The sequence below is a fragment of the Miniopterus natalensis genome, chromosome 18 (genome assembly GCF_054644295.1).
Source record: "Miniopterus natalensis isolate mMinNat1 chromosome 18, mMinNat1.hap1, whole genome shotgun sequence".
Classification (NCBI taxonomy): Eukaryota; Metazoa; Chordata; class Mammalia; order Chiroptera; family Miniopteridae; genus Miniopterus; species Miniopterus natalensis.
In genome coordinates, this window is record NC_142098.1 from 14,670,113 (window position 1) to 14,689,810 (window position 19,698).

The window sequence follows — 19,698 nt, forward strand, 5'->3', positions numbered from 1 at the left end:
CCCTAGCCTCAGTTCATTTGGCAACTTTGACGACCTTTTGCTTCTCAATATCATAGAATCGACAAGCTCTGGGACACACCCCTAAATGGCAAACTGGCCTTCCCAGGAGGTTCTGTGGAGACCCAGGAGAGGCAAGTGGAGAAGGTGAGGTACCTTCTGGGCAGCTGCAGGGTTTAGCTGTCTGTCACTGTCAACTGAACCTCATCAGAGGTACATGGCCACCACTCACCTTCCAGATCCTTCTAGCAGGTCCTGCAGTCAAGTTGCTGCGTGGTCCCACTTCCCATGTCTTTTGGAGGATGGAGCCTAAAAGTGGTGTCACTGCTCCAATGTTGCAGTATGACCTTTACTCCCATGCCAACTGTGGCCGAAGCTGAACCGTGAGTGATAACTGTGGCCGTGAAGCTTTGGGGAAAATGAAGGACAATTGGGCACACAACCTGTTCTCTAAATGTTACCATGGTTTGAATAAAATCAAGAGAATGCCTATTTTACCCAGAGCCTGAGGCTTGCTCCAGGGAACTCAATCTCTGTCTGAGGCCTCCCCTAAGCATTGTAAAGCTCACACGGATTGAAGATGAGTACTTCTGATTAAAAAATCAATCTCAAATCCAGATGATGTAACCCACCTCCAGTATCTGGGTCTATACATGGTTTCTACAAAGAATGACTAAAATAACCCTGGGCTGTGCGCTGTGGGCTGCATTCATGTCGGACCTGTCTCTGGTGTGAGGTGAGGGCCCAGGGCCTGTGGGGTCTTGCCCTGGCAGTGGCCCGCAGTGTCGCCAGGCAGGGCCAGCAGCCAGTTGTCCAGAGTATGTGTTGTTTCCGCACTCTGATATGTCCTCAGCCAGCTCTTGGTTTTCAGTTCAGCAGGTGAGTGTGCAGGGACTCAACACCAGCTGGCTTCCCTTGGTCAAGGGAATGGTCAGGCAGCTCATCAGGAGACCTTCCTGCGTGAATTAACTTTGGATGAATTAACTGGACCTGAATGACCCATTTTGGGAACCAGCAATGCCCATGTGGTGCTTGATTTGGGGAAGGTGGCAGATGGACCTAGGAGGGTCCTTAGACATTTTCCACTGTTGGCACCACCATCACTTGCTACCTTGCCTGCTATGAGATTGGGTAGGGTAAGTCTGTTGTGTGGACTGTATCTCTGTGTACTTTGACATGCTCTGTTCTCTGCTACTCAACAGCAGAGGAGGTAATTGGAGATTTCAGACACAAGTCATTGGAGATTCTTCTGTATTGGGGCTGAATGCTCATTACAAATGAACTTTTTTTTCCCCCAGCTATGTGACATAAGCCTGGTTGTATATCTGGTTATATCTGCCTATCCAGCTCAGATCTCCAGTGTCTACTGCTGAATGTGAACAGGTTTGGAGGCCTCCCAGCCGTGGGAGAATTCCCAACTCCTTCTGCAGTCCAGACTGGGACCTCCCTTCCTGACCACATGCCTGGGTCTGGGCTTCTGGCTCACTGTGGCTGGTGCTCACTGCCCTGCATCTTTCCTCTAGCGCCCTTCTGTCCTGACACCAGGCAGCTGAGGACCAGACAAGTCCTCTTGGCCAGCAAAGAGGGCAGGGAGTGCACAGAGTGGTCTTACTGGCTAGATGCAGGTGGGCCTCCATTCCACTTCATGCAGAACTAGCCCAGGGGCCCACTTGACATGACAGGCCTCTTTCACTGAGAACTTGGAGTTGACCGCTGCAGCCCAGACAGCCAAGACCACTCCCTTAGCCAGCTGATTGTCTCCACCCTGAGGACACTTCAGGGCTGGTAGTCCCATTTGTGGGTTGCCCAGGTTTTCCCAGAATGCCATTGTGAGTCACTTTTTAGTGGTCCTGAGCTGTGACAAGAACAGAAACCTGCTCAGTCCCTTTGTCATTTAGTGAACTTGGTCACAGGAATCTTGAAATTTCCTGAGTTCGTGTGACCACGATGTCTGGTGTATAGACTCCAAACAGCCAGATGTATGGCTCAGAACTTGGAGAAAGCAGCCGTGTTCTTCTGGAACCTTTTATTCTGTTCACTGCCTTCTTGTTCCAACTGCTAAGAGAGCTATGGGAGTGTCCTCATGTAATCCTGACCTGGCTTGAGGAGAAAATACCCCAATTCATGGGCTGTTCCAGTGTGAACACAGGCTAACCTCTCTGTATTTTTGGGAGATCTGGAATGTAATTTGACTAAACATCCTCAAAAGTATTTAGAGAGTAGAAGAGAGCCACTGTTAGGATAAGGGTTTCAAGGTCTGGCAGTTCTTACTACTATTACTAAATGCTATTCTTGCTAAATGTTAAAATGTAGTTCAGTATTTTGCAGAGGCAGCTGTAAAGGATGAACTTGAGCAGAACCCAACCTGGTAAGTTTAGCCATCTGCCAAGAACTTAACATGTAATTAACCAAATGGTGTGTACAAGCAATAGCTAAGCCTCCTTTGGGGGAGACAGCTTTGGATGTGAATCTCTTCTTGGACAACCACATCTCCTTGAATAGAACACCTCTGGTGGCAAACCCCTTGAGTTTGGTAACACCAGAATGTCATCATTTTGATACTGTCATTGGAAATGACATGTGCACATCTGTGCTTGTATTCACACAGGCACAGATCACACAGCATCCTTCGGGCATTGTGAGAACTAGGGCCCTACCTCTGAGCCCCTGAGAGCCCCCAGAGACCTCTGATCAGTCTCAGAAGATGGCTCTGGCTGCCGTGTTGAGAAGGGACTGCAGGTGAAGAAGGTGGGAGATGTCCCCAGCAGGCTCCCAGGAGGCCGCTGTGGGGATGCTGCTAAGGGCTGACACAGGCCTGAAGCCTGGGAGGCGACGGCCCTGGGTGAGGAGTTGTGGACTGCTGGACTGGGTTGGTGGGATGAGAGAAGAGCTGATGCCGCTCTTGCCCGAGTGCCCAAACACGGTCTCAGGACCCGCCTGCTAGTGCCTCAGTCCTAGAGTCTACCTCACAGAGCCACTGTGACCACTCAGTCGACAACAGGTACCTAGACAATGGCTCAGGTGGCTGCCATCCCAACCTGGTAGCCCAGGCAATAGAGGAGTAATTCGCAGCTGCCCTTGTTCTAACAGTCATTCAGAGAGTGTCTGCTGAGCACCTCAGGGACCGGGCCAGGAGGCAGGCAAGGACCTAGACCCAATTCCTGACCTCAGGTTCCCTCCAGGATTCAGGATGGTGACAAAGGCTGGCTGAGCCGGTGGGTGCCCCTCATCACCTTGGAGCTTCTCTGCTCTGTGTTCATGGTTGGATTGGAAGGCAAGCTTTCATCGGGCCCCATAGGCAAGTGGAACACTTCTCAGAACCCTCCTAAGGACACTTTGGTGATCTCAGGGAAAGCACTAGGATGTGGATCCTTGGTGTGGAGGGTCGGGGAGCGGGGGTGCGATGGTGACAGAGGCTTTTGAAAATGATCAAACTCTCAGAGCCTGGCTGTTTGGCTTGGGCTGTGCCCTTTTCATAGCACTCTGAGGGCAGTGAGGAGGAGGATGGTGGGCTCCGTGTCTCCCAGCAGACTGCAGGACAGTGCGGTGACGGAGAAGAGAGAGGAGACCAAGACGCTGAAGTTACATAGCTCATTGAAGGGAGGATGCTAGAATGTCACAGGCAGAGAGGCGAGGAGAATCAGGGTGACCATGAAATCTGTGATCCCAGGAGGAAAGGGTAAGGGTTTGGCAGCAGAGTCACACAGGATAATGTCTACCAGTGGGCACTGGGCACATAATGCAGGGCCCAGTATGGGTGAGAAAGTGAGCATCCTTTATGCAGGGGCCATTAACACTGAATACACCAACGTAAGTCATCAGCGTCTGGCGTTATCTTAACCCAAACGCACTGTGCAACCCAGGCTGGGAAGAGATGCTTTAACTTTCAAGAGACTCAGGAGTTCTCTGGTAAGGAACATGAAATTTTAAAAACTATAGTTTTTATTTAGATTTCATTTTAAAATGTATAAACAACCCACAGGGTTTAGATTTATAGAACTCCATTTCTATGCCTGTGATGGGTCAATTAGGATGAGCGCAAGTCCCCCTCATGCTCTCACGCAGGGACCCTTGGTGAACACATTGCACAACTGCACCATGACTCAGGACTCAACGCCCTCGCTCTGCTCCCCCTTTCCTTACCTGGGAGCTTTAGAAACAAGCCTGGCACAGAAATGTTTGGCAGTCACAGGCTTCTCAGGTTCCACTTCCCTCCAGAGATTGTGGCAATGAGTCAACTCTTGCTTGAAGTGAGAAGGCAAAGGGAAATACGGGGGTGAGAGGTGGGATACGATTTTGCCACACTCGGGTAGTGACCGCTGATGTGCCTGGCTCTCCAGCACCTTTCATGCTGTCTTCCCATGGGATTGGTTCTGTGGTTATTACTAGTTTACTGACGAAACTGAGGCTTGGAAAAGTTAGGAGACTTGCCTGATATACACAGTAAGAGGCAGGGTGAGGATTGGTTTCAGGCCCCTGTTATTCTGAACACTTGGGGCAGGGTGGGTGGGGTCTCCTTTGGGTCACCAGGTGGTGGTGGTAGATTTTCTTTCCTGGCTTTGAACATCCTGCAGGTGGAATCACATGCACATTTTGGGGTCTGGCTTCTTTGTGTGCTTCATTCATCTACTTTTTGTTGAGGGCTGCGATTGTGTGTTTGTGTTCTATGTGAATATTCCATAAATATTTTAAAAAATCTTTTCTCCTATGGACATTTGGGTAATTTCCAGTTTGGAGCTGTTAACAGATGATCACTATGGATGTTTCTGCCCATGTCTTCTGGTGGGCATAAGCTCTCATTTCTCTTGGGTGTATACCTGGGCAAGGAACTGCTTGGTCATCAAGTATTCATGTTTAGGTTTTGTAATACTGCCAAACAGTTTGCCAACATGGTTGTACCTATTTCATGAGCAATGTATGGGGGGCTCCACATCCCACATCCTCAAAAACTTGGTATCTTCAGTCCTTTTAATTTTAGCCATTCCTGGTGGGGTGGGGACAGTGATGAGCTATTCTTAACATGAAAGGGCAAGACCCTAAGTGGTAAGGGCCAGAGCTTCTGAGGGGCATGAGCCTGTCCTCTATGCTACAGCCATGTTCCAGTGGGCTTAGGAGAAGGGAAATAGCAGAGGAGCCAAGAGCACTCCAAGCTGGGCAGAAACAAGACAGCCAGCTGTAAATAAAATGCTAGGCTAGTGATGAGATTCCTGGGTAGTTTTGTCATTAGCTATTAAGAGACCAGTGATGACATTTATAAACACCAGATACACGGGGTCATGTTTGAGATACTTAGCAGCTGATACGGTAGGGGCACTGCCCAATCAGCAGGGGTGCTGGCCAGGGGAGCATGCATGTGTGTGCTGGCCTGAAAGCTCAGTCCTGCTCATAGGTCACGACCTTAAGAGTCAAATAAGGGAGCCAAGAGCTCCCTGGTTAGAGTGCAGCACATTCGGGTGTTTCCCTTCAGGGCTATCGTTCCTTTTATGCTGGTTCGGGCAAATATTGATATTGAGAGTATTAAAGTCAGCATGAAAATACTGAAAAGTGGGTAAAAACTCATTTCCAAAAAATACAAATTGAAGTTTCTGATAAAGGAACATACAGAGGCAGAAAGCATTTGGTTTTACGAAAACGTGAAGACATAATCCTGTTTTCAGTTTAGCAGCTGCCCAGAGCCCGCCCATGTGCAGGGGAGAGAGGGCGGAGGAAGGGGAGGCCAAGGCGCAGAGGAAGAGAGGCCAGAGGGTTCGAAACAGCAGCGGGACTCTCGGGGTGACGGCCCTTTTGAATTCCACGGCCTTTGAAACCCCAGGTTGCTCAAGAAATACAACATTTCTCTAAAAGCCACAATTTGTGCCCATCCGTAGGGTTGTAAGATTCAGCAAGTGAAATGCGGGGTGCTGTTAAAACTGAATTTCAGAACAACGAATAACTTTAAATACAAATATATGCCAAGTCCTGCGTGTGATAAACTCACGCCGAGACGCTTCGTGGCTGCTCCCCGAAACCAGGCCCTGGCCCGCGTCCGCGCGCCCCTGCAAGGCCGAGGCCCGCACCTCCTCCTCTCCTTCCAGGGGACAGACACCGCCCTCCCCGCCTCCCGACAAGGGCACTCCGCAGCCTACCAGCTGGAAACCGTCAGTGGGCACTCCCGGGCTGACGCCCACGGGCGAGGCCGCAGGGCGGGACGACCAATGACAAGAGCTCTGGCGTGACCGCCCCTCCATCCCGGGACCACCCGGCCCAGCTGATCCTCTGACGCGCCAACCCCAAGGTCAGTTCCACCAAGAACCAATCAGCCGCCTACTAAGCGCACATGCCTAGAAGATAGCTGTTTATTGGCTGGGGTGCGCCAATCAGCGCGACTGAGCCGGCCGCGGAGGGGCCGAGCCGCCGGAAGGGCGGGTCTCCGAGCGCCGGCGGGCGGAAGAGGGACCTGGCATCCCCGGCCTGCGGGCGGCGCCTTTCCGAGTGTGCCTGTGCGAGACTGTGCTGTGAGGCCGCAGAAGTGACTGGTGGTTTAGCTTCCGCTTTCGTCACCGCATCGCCATGAGCATCGCGTCCTGCACGACCGCGTCTGAGCCGCGGCGGGCACTTCCGGGAGCCCCGGCTGGTCCGTTGGGCCTGTTAGGGCGCACTCACACCCCGAGTGCCCGTGGACTGGCAAGTGCGTCCCAGCGTCCCTGTCCCAGCAGTAGCTTGTATCACATAGGCAGGACAGAGGCCACACCTGAGCACGAAAAGTAAGCACAAAAGGGCGATTGGTTGTTTCACTGAGAATGTCAGGGGCAGGTCTTCAGGCATAGATGTACCCAGGTGTTCAAGAGCTGTGGTCAGGCACCGTTTGTCTTCGTTTCAGCTTTGCCTTGCTATGTGCCGGCTCGCCTCCGACGAGCTGGGCCACTTTCCGGCCTGGGGAGCCGGGGGTGCCAGCCCATTTGAACGACATGAGCTGAGATGGTTGGTTGTGCCCCCCCCCCAGGAAACAGCGGTGCTGTCATCACCAGCCGGCTGCTTGGGTCCTGTGCAGGGCACCGCCCCACAGCCTCTGTGTTTTCAAGTATTAGCTGGATGAGCTGCTCTCCATGACCTGAAGCTATTGTAATAAAATGGCAGTGATAATTATTGATGATAATGAAACGCAAAACACTGGTATCACGCTTACTACGGTTTTCATGTTATTGCTGTAATAAAATAGCAGTAATGACGGTAATAGCGAAACCCAAAAACGTTTTCCTATTACAAAGCACTTTTGACACATCCCGTTGGTGCCCACTGGAGATTGCCTGTGGCCAACATTCTACAGCTTACTGGGGGGGCCGGGGGATGAGGGAGAGGAACAGAGTCATCCCAGAGACAAAGTACCCAGGTTTTCATGCTGGAAGGAATTCATTTAAACGTGCAGTTTTGACAATGTTTCCCTTCAGTATTCTAAGTAAGCTTGGGGGTGGCTGATAAAGCATCATAGGTGTGTTTGTCAGCTCCACGTCTTGGAAAGTTCTCACCAGGTTGGGATGTTCCTGTCTCCCCCAAAAGGGCCTCGCAGCAATTTAGCTGGAGCATGCCTGAGCAAGTAGGTTCAGCAGTGCAGGATTCCGCAAAAATCCAACATCCGGGAAACCCCGGACATTAGCACAGGAGCCCACACACACCTTTTGTTATCACCCGCTACCCCTTCTTAGGCTTAGAATGATGACCCCTTCCACCCCTGGGGTTTAAGGATATGAGCCAGTTCTAAGAAGGCTGGCCCAGGCCCTCACCCTAGCACTCCTGCATCCAATTTACACAAAGCCCAGAGCTTTCTAAGCCTTCCTATTCTTTTTTTCTAGGAAGACATTTCAATCCTTTGGGAAAGAAGTGTGCCTCACAGATCTTTTGGTAAGGAAAGCAAATCCTCAGCTACTTTACCCCAACCCCGACACACCCCTGTGGGTGGGGAGAGCAGAGAACGTGGGTTCAGAAGCAGCATCTCACGAGAGGATGTCATACACGGCAGTTCATGGTTGCAGGGGCCATCACCGAGCCCCACAAATCTCTGTGTAGTGTCACCCACTGCCTATCCCTAGCCCTCAGTTCCTCATGACACTTTGAGACAGGGATTCAGGAGGCCTGGGAGAACCAACGCTTCTCTTTGACGTATCTGCTCTGGGCATCAGCTCCTTCATCTGTCCCTGGAGAGGATGACTTCCCCTCTCCTTCCTGCCTGTGGGTGTAGGCAGGATCACATAGGGTGGATGTGGAAGCCTCTGCAGATGGAAAGCACTGTCTGCAGATTGACACATAACCACAAAAAGAGCAATCATCTCTCCACTAGAGTTGGTTGTACTTCCCCATTTTCAGAGCCAGAACTTGAGACTTGCCCGTGGTAATGTGTCAGTAAGTGGTCACCAGTCCCAGCACACCTGTTCTGCAGGCTCTGGCGGTACCCTGCTAAATGAGTTTTGAGGGCAAGCCCTGGTAGCCTGCGTCTTTCTGAGCTGCAGTAGGAGACGAGGCCCTGTCCTTGCCCTTGGATACCCTGCCTCAACCCTGGCTCTCTCTGAGCACTGATGTACTCTTCCAGAGAGTTCCTTGGCTCACTTTACAAATGCAGCATCACATTCAATTGTCTTTTCTGGCTCTTGATCAGATGAGTCCTGTCCCCAGTGCTGTTCACCGAGAGCCCATCTGCTCTGAGTACCAGTCCAGATTTGGGGGCCACCTACCGGTGCCCAGGGCTGAGGCAGCTCTACCTTACTGGGTCCCTCTGTCCCTGAGACCCCGAAAGCAGGTAGGTGACTTGAACCTGGGGTTCTTCATCTGGGTCCAGGGTGAACTTCAGGGGACCGGTCACCCCTCAGAGTCCTAAGTTCTGATTCATACAATCAGAATTATATGAATGATATTTTAAAATTTATGAGAGATAGATTATGTTTTTAAAAAAACAGATTTATGGGGTTATGATTGACATATGATAAACTGCACATATGTAAAGTGTACAGTTTGCTAAGTCTTAACATATGTATACACCACTACATTTGGGATAATGTAGATATACACAACCCTAAAGAGTTTCCTTAATGCCCCTTTGTAACTCCCATCTAACTCTCCCTGGCCTGCCATTGTCACCAGGCAACCACTATCCTGTTTCTGTTGCTATAGATTAGTTCACATTTTCTTGAATTTTCTACAAATGGAATCATATAGTATATACTTTTTTTGGTCTGGCTTTCACTCAGGACAGTTATTTTTGAGATTCATCCATGTGGTTGTATGTATATAATAGTTCATTCCTTTTTATTGCTGAGCAGTATTTCCATTATATGAATAGACTGCAGTTTATCCATTTGTCCAATGAAGGACATTTGGGTCACTTTCAGAAGTTTTGTCTATTATAAATAAAGCTGCTATGAACATTTGTGTACAAGTCTTTGTATTATATGAACATGCCTCATTTTTCTTGGGCATGTGGGTAGACTGGTGGTTCCCTGAGGAGTGTGTGAAGCTGTAACTTCTTAGGGAAGCAAGCCTATGCTCCCTAGTTGATTATGCATAATAATATCTGGTTCCCTTTGTCTTGCTCCCTTCCTTTATTAATATCTAGTGGCCTATGCTAACAAATTCTTTCACTAGTGATGTTTAAAAAGTCACCCAAACTCCTGGCTTGAAGCAGCAGTCAGTATTATTACTTATGCGTCTGAGAGGGACCCCTGTGTCCATGATCTTGAGGCTGGTAGGCTTGCTCAGGCATTGTCTTTCTTTGTGGCAATGACAAAGGAGCAAAAGCAGCTGGAAAACCATGAGGACCCTTTGGCCCAGGTCCAGATCTGGCTGCTGTCCCTTCCTCATTCTGTTGGCCAAACCCGTGCCTGGTCTAACCAAAGTTGAGGGGTAGGGTCTACCCTGTTCCTGCTGGAAGGAACTGCAGAGTCACATAGCAAAGGAGGAGGCTGCAGGAAGGGGTGAGGAATTGGATGTGACCCACCGCAATTCATATTCAAGCACTATTATACATATATTCTTTAAAAAAATGCAAATGGTAGCATGCTGTGCTTACAGTGCTGCATTTCCCACTTAACATTATGTCTTGACAGACGGGACCACCTTGTTGCCAAATGCCACCCCATTTCCTCCTGTCCCCTTGTTGCCAAATGCCACCCCATTTCCTCCTGTCCCCTTGTCTCCTCATTTTTTGTTCCTTATTGGTTAGCCAATGCTGCAGCCAGTGTTCTGTGCACACATTTTGCAAATGCACATGAGTCCTCCTGGGATACAGTCCCAGGAGTGGATTTCTGGATCAAAGACTGTCATTTTAGACTCTGATCAATGTCAAAATGCTTGCAGAGCCCTCTGTATGAATGAGAATGCTGAGGCTTAGACGGGCTGAATGTTGTGCCCAAGGGTCGTTCTTAGAGGCCACCAGGCTCAGGACAGAGCCAGGTCTCTTGGCTCCAACCTATGTGTCCTTCCCCTGCACCACGTGCCACTTGGACTGCAGAGGTGCAAGTGGTGGATAGTGAGGGCAGGGGCACCATGGAGGTGCTGGTGCCTCCCATCCCAGAATGTCATGAAGAGGAGACCTGCTCCCATAGCTGGGGGGGTTGGTATGTGCTTGTGGGAGGGACGTAGAGAGGAGCTCACCAGGCTCTGTCTCTGAGGTTATGTTTATCTGCGGCACAGCTCCATTGGCGTTCGAACCTTCTTTCCCCTTCCTCTCTGTTAGATCCAAAAGAAGGTCTGGGTTGATATCCCCAAAGCCACCAAGGCATGCCCCTGCTCAGGTCACCGCTTTGGGGGCCGCCTCCCGGTGCCTAGGGATCAGGCTGTGATGCCCTACTGGGTGCCCCGGGTCCTGAGATCTTACAAGAAGGTAAGAGGGAGGCTCTCACAGCAGTGAGGCCTGAGAGGGAGGGAGGGCCTTCAGAGGGACCCTGAGATGAGGGGGAAGGTGATGGGTTCTTTCCCCACATGGTCCTCCTCTGGTGTCCTGTGGGGAGGGGAAGCCATGGCAAAGGAGCGCAGGAGCGGTGTGTGGTTGGGGTCAGGCCATGTGTCCTGGTGGGGAAGGGGGTACACTGCTCTCTGAAGAGGGTTCCTGTCTCTGCTGCCCTCTTCTCACCATTTCTCCTGCCATCTTAGCACTGGCCAACTTTAGACTATGTATTATGGTCAAACATTAGGATCCAGGGTTAGGATTAGAGATCAGGCGCCTGGGTGGGTAGTGAGGGCAGGGACATCATGGAGGTGCTGGTGCCTCCTGCCCCAGAATGTCGTGAAGGAGAGACCTGCTCCCTTAGCTGGGGGGTTGGTATGTGCTTGTGGGAGGGATGTAGAGGGAAGCTCACCAGGATTTGTCCTTGAGGTTTAGTTTGCCTGGGGCACAGCTTCATCCCCCTTTGAACCTTCTTTCCCCTTCCTCTCTGTTAGATCCAAAAGATGGCCCAGGTTGATATCCCCAAAGCCACCAAGGCGTGCCCCTGCCTAGGTCGCCACTTTGGGGGCCGCCTCCCGGTGCCTAGGGATCAGGCTGTGATGCCCTACTGGGTGCCGCGGGTCCTGAGATCTTACAAGAAGGTAAGAGGGAGGCTCTCACAGCAGTGAGGTCTGAGAGTGAGGGCGCGCCTTGGAAGGGACCCAGAGATGAGGGGGAAGGTGCTAGGTTCTTTCCCCACATTGTCCTCCACTCATGTCCTGTGGGGAGGGGTCCTGTGGAAACCATGGCAAAGGAGCACAGAGGCGGTGTGTGGATGCGGCCGGGCCATGTGTCCTGGTGAGGAAGAGGGTACACTGCTGTCTGAAGAGGGTGCCTGCCTCTGCTGCCTTCCTTTCTCCTGCCATCTTCTCCTTTCCCACCTCCTGCTCCTCCTCGGTCCCATCTTCACCACCTCTCTTGCTTGCACACCACCTTGCCTCCTTCTTTCCACCACCTCCTCTCATACCCCCTTCCAGCTTTCTCAGCCTGTCTGAGCTCCTGTGCTTGTAGCCCCAGCCCTGGCAGTCATGGAAGGTGGTAGTGGGAGGGAGGGTGTCAGGGAAGGACCATTGCTGTCCTGAGTTTCTGTCCCGGCACTTTGCTTTGTTTGCCTCCTCCAGAGCTCTGGATTACAAGACAGTGACTGCAGGTTGGCCAGGTCCAGCCCTCCTCAGCCCCCCACACCCTTTCTCTCATGCGTGTCCTGGGTGGTATTAGAGGCTTTCTCCTGCCTTCACCCACATTCCAGTTTGCTGGTTTTCCATCATCAAGGAATAAACTGTCCCCAGAATTAAGACCCAGAGTCCTTTTAAAAGGAGACCAGGGCTGGCATTTTGCGCTGGCCATGGCCCTTTTAGTGGTTTTCAGACCTCCCCTAGCCCCCACCTATGGATCACCGGGGTGGACACATTTGCCTACATGCTTTTCTTTTAGGTGGTAAAAAGGCAGCGGAATTTTAAAGGCATCAAAGGTAAGTCTTCCCCAGGAAGGCAGGGAGGTCTCATGACCATTGTGATGGGGATGGGGAGACTTCTCTCATCCCAGATGCCTGTAACACAAAGAAGTCCACTGACTGGCATACATAGCACTTCTCCTACCCCTGCTATTGTCAGGCATCACTAATCACCCACTGTCTTTTCCCTACGAACCCAGGGCATCACTAATCACCCACTGTCTTTTCCCTATGAACGCAGGGAAGTCTCAGACTCTACCAATCTATCAGCATTGGTTTTTAAGATGAAACCAGTTTGCAACCTGGAATTAGATGGTATTTAAAGTATTTTTTTAAAGCTCTAATCGTCTATAATTCATGACATAGTGTGTGTGTTGTATATACATATAATTATGATAGTGTATTTATTTGTATGTTCATGACATAGTACACATTCCTACATTGTATATTCATGACACATCCTATGCTCGTGACACCATATTTATGCATATACTCATTACACAGTGTCTTCATACATCCGTGTTTGTGAACTAGTGTGTATGCATTTGTAGATTCATGACATAGAATATACATATTCATATTTTTATGATGCAATGTATATTCATGACAAAATATACTCCTATATTTATACATTTGTGACCCAGTATCTATATTCAGTTATGCACTCATGTCATACTGTACAGGGAGGTGGCATCTGCACCCTGACCATTACATTCATTGTCTCTAAAATGAGTGGGTTGGACCTGCTCTTCAAGTCCCTTTCTGGTTCTGATGGCCGACGTGCCTGCTTTCTCCGCATTGCCTGTGAGTGAGGGAGTGGACGTGTTTTGTGGGCTTGTACCACGTCCTTCCCTTGGCATGCCATAGCCAGACTCCGGGAAATGAGTACCCCTTGATGGACTCTGTAAGCACAGGAGGAAACGGACGGACACTTGAGAGGTTGGATGGTCGATGCCAGGGATCCTGTGACGGGCTAGTGATTTGAGCAGCCCTCTCGGAGCCCCAGAGGAGCTGGGTGGGAGAGTGCTTGGGAAATGAATGGCCACTACCCAACCCGCCCACCTCTTCATGTTGTAAAAGATTCATATTTTTTCCTGATTATACAAGTAACACAGTGAGGGGGAGTGTAAATTCACACACCCTTTGCCAGGGGAGCAATTTGGAGGTGTCTGTCAAATTTCATAATGTGCATAACCCTTAATCCAGCAAGCCCACATGCCGGCATTATCTGTAGACACCCCCACATGCACCCCTGTCTGCAGCAGTGATTTTCATGGCAAAATATTGGAAGCGATACTTCGGGAGGATAGATATCAGTGGGTGTGTATTTGAAATGTGGCACTTGTCACCTAGAGTATGCAGCTATTAGGGACAATGAAATGGACCTATCAGACCCATTGCAACGTAGAAAAGCAAAAGCAGGTCTCTGTAGCCCATACAATAGGACTCCGTTAATGCAGATTTAAAAGGCTAAAGCTCTGGCCCTGACCCGCAAGCCTCAGTATTAAGGCAGTGCTCCATACACCAAAGGGTCATGGGTTTGATTCCTGTTCTAGGGCACGTATCTGGGTTGCAGGTTCAATCCCCAGCCCGGTCAGGGCACACGTGGTAGGCAGCCAATCAGTGTGTCTCTCACACATCGATGTTTCTCTCTCTCTCCCCCTCCCTTCCACTCTCTCTAAAATATGGAAAAGCCATGTTAGGATAAAGACAGGGGCTGGGTGGTGTGTGTCTGAGCTGACAGTCACTGGTAACCTTGAGGGCAGGGAAGAGGGTAGATAAGGGCCCTGCAAAGAGACTGGAGTGGATGGTGGGGAAGCATAATGAACAAAACAGAAAGCAAAACGTTGGCTCTAGTTTCAGGTAAAAGAGCCAAAATCACTTTATTTAAAAAACTCTACGCCAGTAGAAGAACAGTAGTACAAACTGCTCTTCTAACCAAATAATCACACACATTTATGGGTTATTTTTACTGGTTATTTCTGGCTTTGAATAATACTCTGCACCTTTAAGAAAAGGTAAAAGCTCAGTTAGTTTATTGTTGAATCATTTGTGTTGACTGGTACATTGTTAAAAAGCAGTATTAACTTTTACTCTAGCCATTGTTTTATAGTTCAGAAATTTACACACACATACACACATATTGAATCCTCATCTGAGGATATTTTTTCCATTGCTTTTCAGAGAGAGTAGAAGGGGGAGAGAGAGAGAAGCATTGATGTGAGAGAGACACACCGATCAGTTGCCTCCCGCACTCATCCCGACCAGGGCTGGCAATGGAGCCTGCAACTGAGGTACGTGCCCTTGGCCAGGAATCGAACCTATGACCCTTAGTTGTGCAGGTAGATGCCCTAACCACTGAGCAACACCAGCTACGACTGATTTCTATTTTATTTTATTTATTTATTTTTAAATATATATTTATTGATTTCAGAGAGAGGAAAGGAGAGGGAGAGAGAGAGATAGAAACATCAATGATGAGAGAGTCATTGATCAGCTGCAGCCCACAACCCAGGCATGTGCCCTGACCGGGAATCAAACCCTGATCGCCTGGATCCTAGGTTGATGCTTAACCGCTGAGCCACGCCCTGCTGGGCCTGATTTCTATTTTAAAGAGAAAATCCATATTTCTCATCTTGAATTTTCCTTGTTAAGAGGGGCTCATATGCTTTTCTTCTCTATGCTTTTGCAGTAGAAATTCTTAAAAGGAAAATATATTTGTTACATTTTATATTAGTAGTGCACCTTTATATCAGTATAATTAGAATGTGCATTTTATAGTAGTAGTGTATTAATAGTAGAGTAAATACATGAGTTGTACTATCAGGCAGGAGTGTCCTGTTTACAAAGTAGGTGTCAAGAAAGTTGGAGAGGGTCAAGGAGATGGGAACACTGGAATCCCACTGGGGGTTGTGATTGCTGTTAAGTTTTTATTATGGGGAATTGCAAATGTTCAGATAAACCATCACTCAGCTCCAGTCATCAGCTTCTCACCAACCTGGTTTCGTCTGAGCTTCACCCATTCTGTTCCCCTCTCAAAAAATAAAAAAATAAAAGAAAGAGATTAATGTGAAGCAGATCCCAACTGAATTCCACATCCTCTCACCCATAAATGTTTCAGCACGCAGCTCTAAAAGATAAAAGACTCAAAAAAACAGCCAGGAGGCCCCACGATCATTGTGGAAATAAATAAACAACTCTCTTCCTCTTAATGAATTTTGGCTCAGCGTTCATACCCTAGGGCTGTGCCCCGCCTTTCTGGGGCCCTTTTTTCTGCCTTGTGCTTTGGAGGGCTGTCTGATATGCAGTGTACAAACTTAGGATGGGCCTGTCCCCACACCCAGGCTGGGCCTGACTCGCTTTCTCTGCCTAGAAACCCCCCTGGACTCACGCTCCTGGCACAACCGCTGGCGGATCTGCTGCAACAGACACCTCCTTCTCAAGTGGCTGCAGCTCCAGGCCCTTCACCAGGACGGGCAGCTGGCCCCGGAGAGAACTGGCTCCCAGACCTCCTTCCTGCCTCTCTGCCTCTGCCTCCTGGCCTTTCTCCAGGCTCTCTTGAGGGCCATCACTGTCATTCGGTGAGCAGGCTTGGGGTGAGGGCAGAGGTGTCCTAGACCCATCTCACTCCCTGGGCTGCTTCCCCCAGGGGCTGCTGGGGTTTAGTTGAGTCAAGGATGTGGGAGAACTTGGTTGTAGTTCAACAAAAGGGTGAGAAATGGGTGTGGCCATGATTACTGTCAGGCATTATCATTGTCTAGAGTCTTTCTCATACCCAGTGCAGGTGTCTTCTCATTCCAACCAGGCTAATGGAAGAGCAGTGCAGATATGATAGTGCTGATGGTGGGGAGTGGGGCACCTTGGGCCCCCCCCTTTCTTTCTTCGCCTCTTCTCTGCCCTAAGTTCTAAAATCTTCCTGCCTTCAAAAGATGACCAGTTCTAGTTCCCATAAATTTTCATCCTGCCCTAGCCAATTTAGTTCAGTGGTTAGTGTTGGCCTGCAGACAGAGTGCTGGCCCAGGTTTAGTTCCGGCCAAGGGCACGTGCCTTGGTTGCAGGCTTGATCCCCAGTCCCCGTGGTTGGGGTGTGTGTGGGAGGCAACCAGTCGATGTGTCTCTCACATCAATGTTTCTCTCTCTCTCTCCCCCCCTTCCACTCTCTCGGAATAGCAATGGAAAAATATCATCGGGTGAGGATTTAAAAAAATTTTTTTTTCACTGTGCCAGGGTTGATAGCAGCCCTCTGGGGTTTGAGCACACCTTCAGGGTGGGGACCTGCTGCTTCTCCCCCAGCCTCACCCCAACCATGTTGAAAAGCCCTTAACCAGTCTGGACCCCACCAGCCTCGGCCAGGCCTCACATTCCTCACCCAGAACCCTGCTGAGTCCCTCCTCCAGGAAGCCTCCAGACTGACCCTGGGGTTCAAGGCAGGGCCTTCCCTCCTGCAGCATCTTCCTTTAGTCTCCTCTGAAAAAGCCTCCCTCCTCCTCCCCCTCCTCCTCCAAACTCCACCCACCCCAGTTCACCCACTGCCCCAACCATTACCCCTGTCCAGCCCAATTTCTTTTCATCACACCTCTGTGTAAATACATGTAAGACACATCTGTGTAAATAGAGATATGCAAATACATATTAATTGTAAATATATGCAATTCTAATTTACATGTATTGTTTTTTAAAAAAATATATTGATTTTAGAGAGAGGAAAGGAGAGGGAGAGAGAGAGAAACATCAATGATGAGAGAGTCACTGATCGGCTGCCTCCTGCACGCCCCCTGCTGGGGATGGAGCCCCCAACCAGGAATCGAACCTCAGTCTCCTGAATCCTAGGTCGATGCTCAACCGCTGAGCCACTCCACCCGTGCCTATTTGCTTTTTAATTGTATTTCTCCTCCATGTAATTGTAAGAGGAATGTTCTGGAAAGTGCCCAGTACCTGAAAACAGTTGTAGGTGTCATTTCCACATTTTTCTAGCTGTGGCAGGTTAGCGTTGTCCTTGACGCTCTACCATGGCCAGAAGCGGAAGCCCCTCTCCCTTGTGTCCTGCTTGTCTGTCCTCCTAGTGTCGGACTCCCTGGGATGACAAACAACCCTGTGATGCACATTCACTTTCAAGTGACCAGGGTCACAACCACTTGGGGCGTGTGCTCCCAGGAAGGGGACCAAGGTAGGGGTTCATCAGCTCGGTGTGACTTGTAAACATGAGTAGATCAGTGCTGTGAGATTTTCCTTTGCTTTTCATGAAGATTCATCTTTCTTTTTATGTTTGCCAACTCAATGTCAAATTTAGTTGGACTCCCCTGTGCCTGCTCTGGGAAGAGCAAAGAAAGAAGCTTGAATGTTCTGTAGATGGTCATGGTGGGTCAGAAGGAAAACTGCTGATGCTTTGATAGGAGGTGTTTGCTTTGAGGCAGGCTGTTCAGACAGAGGTGCAGGCACCAACCAGCTGCTTAGGAGAGATATCCTGCCTAGTTGGGGTGTATGTGGGATGTCTTGTGAGATACCCTATACTATATACAACCAGCTTATCTGAGGAGAAGCTGCAAGCCACCCATCAGTTGGCCTGGCAGAGACTTGCTAGGACTGGGGAGGTCCCGGGAGGGCGGGCGAGCTCAAAACCCTCCCAACAGGGAGCCCCGAGGAGCAGCGATCAAGTCTAGCTCTTGCCTTCTTGATCAGACCTGCTATAGTTTTCATTTCATTCAATCCCTTTTCCAGTTCTGCAAAGCTGGGACTCTCCTCCTTGTTCTAGAAGGAGAGAGCGGGCTCTGAGGGGTTGAGTGACTTGTTCGAGGTCCCATAGCTAAAAGTGAGCCAGCTAAGACTGCACCCTGGCGTTGCCTCGCTGCACCCCTCTCCTGCCCGGGCTCCTTAGGACTAAGTGCACTGGGGACCTGGATGACATCCCCCTCCACTGTGGGGCACCCTCCACTCTCCTCCCATGGAGGCTTCCTGACAGGTCCTGCAAGGGCAGTGTGGATTCAGCTGGGGGACAGTTCCTAGTAAATGCCTTTCTCTTTGCTTTCCAGCCATTTTTGGGGTGTTTGAAGTTGGAATCTTCACCTAGTATCAAGAACATCAACAAAAATGTCAATCATAATCAAGGTCTTTAATGAAAGTCAAATCAGGAGGAGTCTGTGATAGCCACTGTTTTCTCAGATCACATAATTCACACCCGAGGTTAAATCCAAGTTATTTATCATGGGGGGATTCTTGGTTGTACAGAGTTGCTATGAATGCGGGTGAGATTCTTTTATAAATGTAGTCAATAAATATTATTTATGAAACTCTAAAGTGGCCAACTTTTTTATTGATAATGATTCTCTTTCCTGAAGGAATGACTTGTTCTCTCTGTCTCTGTCCCTGTGGGATGGGGGCCATTTCCAAGCTTCTCTCTGCCGAGGATAGCAGAACCTCTGGACAAAGGACCTGGGATGGTTTTAGCATCTGTGTCAAGTGGGTCTCACTTTAAATAGCATAAAATTGTATGTGAATGGAATTTTAAAAACTGAGATACCATTCACATACCATAAAATATACCTTTTTATTATTATTTATTTATTTTATTCATTTGAGAGAGAGAGGAAGGGAGAGGGAGAGAGAGACATTGATGTGAGAGAGAAACATTGATCGGTTGCCTCCTATATGTGCCCCAACCAGGGATTGAACCTGCAACCTAGGTACGTGCCCTCACTGGGAATCGAACCCACGACCCTTTGGTGCATGGGGCAGTGCTCCAAACAACTGAGCCACACCAGCCAGGGCTAAAATGTACCTTTTTAAAGTATATGATTCAGTGGTTTTCAGTATATTTTTCACAATCTAATTCTAGACCCTTTCCACCACCCCTAAAAGAAACCCTGTATCTACCAAGCAATCACTCACTCCTCCTTCTCTTCTTCCCAGCCCCTGGAAACCACTAACCCACTTTCTGACTTTTCCTATTCTGCACATTTCATATACGTGTAATAATATAATGTGTAGGTCTTTGTATCTGGCTTCTTTCACTTAACTTAGTGTTATCAACGTCTGCCCCCATTGCAGCAGGTATCAGTGCTTCCATTTCTGTTTATGGCTAAATAATATTCCATCGTAGGGAGAGACCACATCTTGTGCATCCATTCATTAGTTGGTGGACCTTTGGTGTTGTTTCCGCTTTTTGGCTATCGTGACTAATGCTGCCATGAACATTTGTGTACAAGTTTTTATGTGAGCATATTTTCATTTCTCTTAGGTATGTACCAGGGAATGTTGGGTCATACGGTAACTCTGTTTAATGTTTTGAGGAGCTGTCTGT

At 49.3% G+C, this 19,698-nt stretch overlaps 1 protein-coding gene across 1 annotated transcript; it reads left to right on the top strand.

Moving 5' to 3' along the window:
- Positions 1-7,832: 7,832 nt before the first annotated feature.
- On the top strand, positions 7,833-18,695 carry C18H16orf95 (chromosome 18 C16orf95 homolog). Its single transcript, XM_016197623.2, has 7 exons — positions 7,833-7,875; positions 8,627-8,767; positions 10,700-10,846; positions 11,404-11,550; positions 12,383-12,419; positions 15,775-15,982; positions 18,431-18,695. Exons 2-7 carry the CDS (start codon positions 8,627-8,629, stop codon positions 18,447-18,449), a joined length of 699 nt encoding a protein of 232 aa, XP_016053109.2. The 5' UTR covers positions 7,833-7,875; the 3' UTR covers positions 18,450-18,695.
- Positions 18,696-19,698: the final 1,003 nt, after the last annotated feature.